At 43.7% G+C, this 7,532-nt stretch overlaps 1 protein-coding gene across 1 annotated transcript; it reads right to left on the bottom strand.

Annotated features, from left to right (window-relative positions):
* Nucleotides 1–1,890: 1,890 nt before the first annotated feature.
* Nucleotides 1,891–5,228, bottom strand: LOC138896087 (uncharacterized). The gene is made up of 3 exons (XM_070180865.1): nucleotides 4,932–5,228; nucleotides 3,178–3,249; nucleotides 1,891–2,007 (listed from the first exon to the last, which is right to left on the bottom strand). The coding sequence occupies exons 1-3, from the start codon at nucleotides 5,226–5,228 to the stop codon at nucleotides 1,891–1,893; spliced, it is 486 nt and encodes a 161-aa protein (XP_070036966.1).
* Between the last annotated feature and the right edge of the window lie 2,304 nt (nucleotides 5,229–7,532).

Here is a 7,532-nt window from a genome sequence, read left to right as displayed (position 1 = left end):
TGAGGCATGCTTTCAAAAGCTCAAGACTACTTTGACTAAAGCCCCAGTATTAGTGTTGCCTACGGGTTTGGGGTCTTACACCGTGTATTGGGATGTGTCACATAGTGGACTTGGTGCGGTGTTGATGCAAGACAATAGGGTTATTGCCTACGCGTCTCGACAACTAAGGTTCATGATAGGAATTATCTTGTGCACGACTTAGAATTGGCAACTATTGTTCATGCATTGAAGATTTGGAGGCACTACTTGTACGGTGTTCCATGTGAGGCCTATACCGACCACCGAAGTCTCCAGCATCTGTTCAAGCAGAAAGATCTTAATTTGTGCCAGCGGGGATGGTTAGAGTTGCTTAAAGACTGTGATATCACTATTTTGTACCACCTGGGCAAGGCCAATGTGGTAGTCGATGCCTTGAGCCGAAAGGCAGAGAGTATGGGTAGTTTGTCATATCTACTGGAAGCAGAGAGGCCACTAGCCATTGATGTTCAAGCCTTGGCTAATCAGTTTGTTAGATTGGATGTTTTGGAGCCCGACCGGGTTCTTTCTTGTGTGTCTTCTCGGTCTTCATTATATTAGTGCATTAGAGAGCATTACTATGACGATCCCAATTTGCTTGTCCTTAAGGACACAGTACAGCATGGTGATGCTAAGGAGGTTTTTATCGGAGATGACGGTGTGTTGTGGATGCAAGGTCGTATATGTGTGCCCAATGTAAAGGGGTTGCGTGGGTTTATCCTTGAGGAGGCCCACAGTTCGCGGACCTCCATTCATCCGGGTGCCACTCAGATGTATCAGGATTTGAGGTAGCACTATTGGTGGAGGAGAATGAAGAAAGATATAGTGGGGTATGTGGCTCAGTGACTGAACTGACAGCAAGTAAAGTACGAGCCTCAGAGGCCGGGCGATTTGCTTCAAAAACTTGAGATTCCTGAGTGAAAACGGGAGTGTGTTACCATGGACTTCAATGTTGGGCTCCCACAGACTTTGAAGAAATTTGACATAGTATGCGTGATTATGGACAGGTTGACCAAGTCAGCTCATTTTATTCCGGTGGTAACTACCTATTCTTCAAAGCAACTAGCTCGGATCCATATTCGTGAGATTGTTCATCTTCATGGTGTGCCGGTGTCCATTATCTCCGATCGAGGAACACAGTTCACATCGCATTTTTGGAGAGTTGTGCAGCATGAGTTAGGCACACGGGTTGAGCTGAGCACAACATTTCAACCCCAAACGGACGGGCAGTCCAAGCACATTATTCAGATCTTAGAGGATATGCTACGCGCTTGCGTTATGGATTTTGGGGGTTCTTGGGATTCGTTCTTGCCTCTTGCAAAGTTCGCCTATAACAACAGCTACCAATCGAGTGTTCAGATGGCTCCTTATGAGGCCCTATATGGGAGGTAGTGTCATTCTCCAGTTGGTTGGTTTGAGTCGGGTGAGGCTAGCTTGTTAGGCACCGATTTGGTTCGCGATGCCTTGGATTAAGTCAAGTTGATTCAGGATCAGCTTTGTGCAACGCAGTCTAGGAAGAAGAGTTGTGCCGATCAGAAGGTTCGTGATGTAGCATTCATGAGCGGAGAGAGGTTTTGCTTCGGGTTTCACCTATGAAGGGTGTGATAAGGTTCGGAAAAAGGAAAAGTTGACCCCCAGGTATATCGGTCCTTTTGAGATCCTTAAGAGAGTAGGGGAGGTGGCCTACAAGCTTGCATTACCACATATCGGCAGTTCATCCGGTGTTCCATGTTTTGGTGCTCCGGAAGTATCATGGTGATCTGTCTCATCTTTTAGACTTCAGCTCACTCCAATTGGACAAGGATTTAACTTATGTTAAGGAGCCGGTGGCTATGTTGGACAGACAGGTCCGGAAGTTAAGATCAAAAAATATTGCTACACTGAAGGTTCAATTGAGGGTTCATCCAGTCGAGGAGGCGGTGTCACGAAACAAAACCCGTGATACATCGCAATGGCACCTAACGCTTCTGTTAGGTAAGCCCACAAGTGAACCTACAATTTAGTTATCCCTTTTTAACTTTTTAAAGCAAAAGTTTCCTTTTTAAAAGAACGAAGTAAGTAAGATCCCATGCAACCGTACATAATCTTTTCTCAAAACAAATACCAGCATGAGAAATACACCAACCGTAGTGACAGTAATGATAAGTACAACAATACATGAATGCTAAAAGCCCCCCAAAACCCGGTGCCACAAGTGCATGAGCAATCTAGAGAATATACAAAACTAATACAACTATTGTCTGAAAGGTAGTAGACAGAAATTTTAAACAAGGTAGAGGGAGACTCTGGTGTTGCAGATCGGAGCAAGGCAAACAGCTCACCACTAAGTCTCTGTATAAGTGCGACTACATGCCCGTGTAACCACTGGTAGTACCTGTATCAGTACCTACACATTCAGTGCAGAAGTGTAGCGTGAGTACAAAAAATAACACGTACCCAGTAAGTATCTAGTCTAACCTCGAAGAAGTAGTGACGAGAGGTCGACTTGAAACTTACTAATGGTCAAACAGTAATAGAAATATATAAAGTAGACATGGTGAATGTACAACAAGTAGCAACAAAGAAAATAAAAGTAATTACAGTAATTCCATGCATGAGTCTATATCAAATCACTAAACATGTCATAACCGGCTTTGCAGGCGCTAACTCAATTGTTACCAAACCAAATCCAATCTCAAGTATTAAGCACGTAGCTTCCGAGGTGAACGGCCCAATCCCATAGGAATAGTGGTACTCAGTATTGCCGAGGCGAATGGCCCGATCCCACAAGAATAGTGTTACCATACTGTCGAGCTGAACGGACCGATCCTATAAGAGTAGAGAAATTTACCTCGCTCGGGGAAGCACATGCGAGTCGATAATACACGGATCTATAGTTTATCAAATATTTCCCAAAGTTTCCAAAGTAAGAGTCTAAGTTGGTATCTTTATTTAAATCCTCAATATTAATCATAATCAAGAAAGTTAGTACACGGGATATGTACAAATAGCACAATTAAAGGCGTACTATGAATTTAAGTCTACCCGGACATATCATGAATATAGCTACGTACGGACTCTCGTCACCTCGTGCGTATGTAACTCCCCACAACAAGTAGCACACAACAAGTAATACACCTAACGGGATAAGTTTCCTATTACAAGGTTAGGCAAGAGACTTACCTCGCTTTCAAGTCCATTAACCGGCTCTTTAACCCCACTAGAACTCCCCAAACGAAGCCAAGAAATCCGAAGCTAATCAAAAATAGTATAAACTATTTAATAAGTGCTTAAAAGTTTATAATTTAGCTATTAAACTAATTTCCCAACCAAATTCAGGAAGTCCATAAAAATCACCCCCAGGACCACGTGCCCAGATTCCAAAGATTTCTGAAGATAAATGTTACCCATGACTTCACGAACTCGAATATATAATTTATTCTCAATTCCATAATCAATTTCGTGGTCAAATCTCATTTTTATCAAAACCTAGGTTTTTCAACAAACTCCTAAAATTTTCACATTTTACATGTTAAAATCTATCCATAATCTATGTATTTAACTTACTTTAGGTAGACAAAACTCACCTTACAATTCTTGATGAAAACCCCTCTCCAAGAAGCTCCAAATTAGGACCACACAAATGACAAATGGGAAAATAAGCCTAAGTCCCGGCTTTAAATAGAAACATTGCCCAGTTGACCCTTCTTCGCGATCGCGGAAGAAGCCTCGCGATCTCAAAGGCACAGCTGGCCCAGGCCCTGAAGACCTTCTTGGCACATGCGAGGGTATTCTTGCGATCGCGAAGGCTTGCCCAGCCTGAACTTCTTGAACGTGCTTAGCCCTTTGTGAACGTGAAGAGCAAAGGTGGTTGACGTGCCCCAGGCCCTTTATTCTACGCAAATGCGGGCCTGTATACGCGAATGCGAAGGCTACCAGTGCCAAACCTTCGCGAACGCGACCTCTTGAAGGCGAACGCGAAGAGAAAATTCCCAAACCCCCAATTCTTCTCCGCGAACGTGACTCCATCTCCGTGTTCACGAAGAAGCAAACCAGAACTAGCAATAGCAGATTTTCAGACTTAACTCCGAGTGGTCCGAAATTCACCCGAGCCACCCGGGAGCATGACCAATAACACCAACAAGTCCATAAACATAATACGGACCTGCTCGAACCCTCGAAACATGTAAAGCAATATCAAAACTAAAAATCGCACCCCAAACCAAATTGAATAAACTTATGAACTTCAAACTTTTCAATTAACTCCGAACGAGTCGAATCATTCTTAGACAACTCAGAATGACACAAAATTTTGCGTACAAGTCATAAATCACCATACGGATCTATTAGCAGGCTCGGAATCCCAAACGGACCCCGATAGCACCAAACTCTACTCCAAACCAAATTTAAAGAACTAGAAAACCTTCCATGAGCTAACTTTCAACATTAGGCACCGAAACGGTCCCGGATTACCCGAAACTCGATCTGAACATACGCCCAAGTCCAAATTCATAATACAAACCTATTGGAACCATCAAATCCCAGTTCCGATAACGTTTACTTAAAATGTTGACTCAAGTCAAACTTGTCCATCTTAGGCCACTATTAAGGAACTAAGTATTCCGATTCCAACCCGAACCCTTCCAAACCCGAACCAATCATCCCCGCAAGTCATAAAACAGTAAAAGCACATACAAGGATTCTTAATTAGGGGAACAAGAATCTATAAAGCAAAATTACCGATCAGATTATTATATTCTCCACCTCTTAAATAAATGTTCGTCCTTGAATGGGTCTAGAATCATACCTGGAGTGCTGAATAAGTGTGGATATATTCTCTGGATGTCCTCATCGGCCTCCTAATTCACCTCCTTGACTGATTGACCCCTCCACTTGACTTTAACCGCAAAAATTATCTTGGATCTTAGCTGGCAAACCTGCCTGTCAACAATGGCAACTGGCTCTTCCTCATATCCCAAACTCTCATCTAGCTGAACCGTGCTGTAATCTAACACATGCGACCTATCGGCATGGTACTTACAGAGCATAGACACATGGAATATCGGATTAACTCCCGATAGACGGGGAGGCGAGGCAAGCTCATAAGAAACCTCCCCAACTCGCCTCAACACGTCAAATGGGCCAACAAACCTCCGACTCAGCTTTCCCTTCTTTTCCAACCTCGTGATACCCTTCATCATTGAGACTTTCAAGAGAACCTTCTCGTCCACCATAAATGTTAAATCGCACGCCTTTTGATCCGCGTAACTCTTTATTCTGGATTGTACTGTGCAAAGTCGCTCCTGACTCAACTTTACCTTCCCTAAGGCATCCTTCGTCCCATATAACATAGCCTCACCGGGCTCAAACCATCCGATGGGCGAAAGACATCACCGACCATATAAAGCCTCAAATGGAGTCATCTCGATGCTTAACTGATAACTGCTGTTACAAGCAAACTCGACCACGTGAAAGAATCTATCCCACTGCCGTCCGAAGTCAATAACACATTATTTGAGCATATCCTCTAGAATATGAATTGTCCGCTCTGACTGCCCGTTGGTCTGTGGATGAAAGGATGTGTTGAGCTCTACTCGGGTACCCAACTCGCTTTGTACTACTCTCTAGAAATGCGAAGTAAACTGAGGGCCTCTATCTTATATGATGGAAATAGGCACACCATGCAACCGGACAATCTCTTGAATGTAATTCTGGGCCAACCTCTTTGAAGAGTAAGTAGTCACCACCGAAATAAAGTGTGCCGACTTTGTCAGCGTGTCGATAATGACCCAAACGACATCAAACTTCCTCAACATCAGTGGCAACCAAACTACGAAGTCCATAGTGATGTGCTCTCACTTCCACTCCGGTATAACCATCTACTGGAGTAGGCCACCTGACCTCTGATGCTCAAACATAACTTCGGGCAATTTAGACATCTCGCTACATACTCAACTATGTTCTTCTTCATCTGCCACCACCAATAATGTTGCCTCAGGTCACGATACATCTTCGTAGCACCAAGATGAATAGAATACCGAGAACTGTGTGCCTCCTCTAGAATCTTCTCCCTCAAGCCATCCACATTAGGAACACATAGGCAACCCTGGAGTAGCAGTACACCATCCTCACCAATAGTAACCTCTTTGGCACCACCTTGTAGTATTGTCTCTCTAAGAACCAACAAGTGTGGATCATCGTACTGCCAAGCCTTGATCCGCTCAAGTAATGAAGACAGAGCCACAACACATGCAAGAACTCGATGGGCTCTAAAATATCCAACCTCACAAGTCTATTAGCTAAGGACTCAATGTCCAAAGACAATGGCCTCTCCTCTTCCGAAATGAATGCCAAACTACCTATACTCTCGGCATTTTTGCTCAAGGCATCTACAACCACATTCGCCTTGCCCAGATGGTAAAGGATGGTGTTATCATAGTCCTTCAGCAACTCAAGCCACATGTGCTGCCTCAAATTAAGGTCACTCTACTTAAACAAATGCTGCAAGATATGATGATCGAGGTAATCCTCACAGGACACCCCATAAAGATAATGCCTCTTGATCATGAGAGCATGAACTATTGCGGCTAACTCCAAATCTTGTACGGGGTAATTCTTCTCATGGGGCTTCAGCTGACGTGAAGCACATGCAATAACTTGTCCCTCTTGCATCAATACACAACCCAAGACAATGCGCAAAGCATCACAATACACGGTATACATCCCTGAATCGGAGGGCAACACTAACACCGGTGTTGTAGTCAAAGAGGTCTTGAGCTTCTGAAAGATCGTCTCGTAATCATTTGACCATATGAACGGAGCATCCTTCTGGGTCAATCTAGTCAAAGGTCCTGTAATATACGAGAATCCTTCACAAATCAACGATAATAACCTGCTAACCCCAAGAAATGCCTGATCTCGATTGCTGAGGTAGGACAAGGCCAACTTTGGATTGCCTCGATCTTCCTGGGATCCACCTTAATACCCTCACCTGATAAAACATGCCCCATGAAAGCCATGGAATCTAACCAGAACTTGCACTTGGAGAACTTAGTATATAGCTTTTATTCCCGCAAGGTCTGAAGCACTAACCTTAATTGTTGCTCGTGCTCCCCATGCTACACGAGTAGATAAATATGTCATCAATAAAGACAATGACAAATGAGTCAAGATATGGCTTGAACATCCGATTCATCAAATCCATAAACATCATCGGGGCGTTAGTCAAGCCAAAGGACATCACTAAAAACTCATAGTACCTATATCTGGTCGTGAAAGTTGTCTTCGAAACATCCGAAGCATGAATCTTCAGTTGAGGATACTCAGACCTCAAGTCGATCTTAGAGAACACCCTGGCACCCTGTAACTGGTCTAACAGGTCATCAATGCGTGGCTACGGGTACTTGTTCTTGATGGTGACTTTGTTCAACTGGAGGTAATCAATGCACATCCTCATACTCCCATCCTTCTTCTTCACAAATAACACTAGTGTGCCCCAAGGCGACACACTGGGTCTAATGACCCCTTCTCAAGCAACT

Source organism: Nicotiana tomentosiformis, chromosome 7 (genome assembly GCF_000390325.3).
Source record: "Nicotiana tomentosiformis chromosome 7, ASM39032v3, whole genome shotgun sequence".
Taxonomy (NCBI): Eukaryota; Viridiplantae; Streptophyta; class Magnoliopsida; order Solanales; family Solanaceae; genus Nicotiana; species Nicotiana tomentosiformis.
The sequence above is the reverse complement of the archived record's forward strand: the minus strand, read 5'-3'. Positions and strand labels throughout refer to the sequence as shown.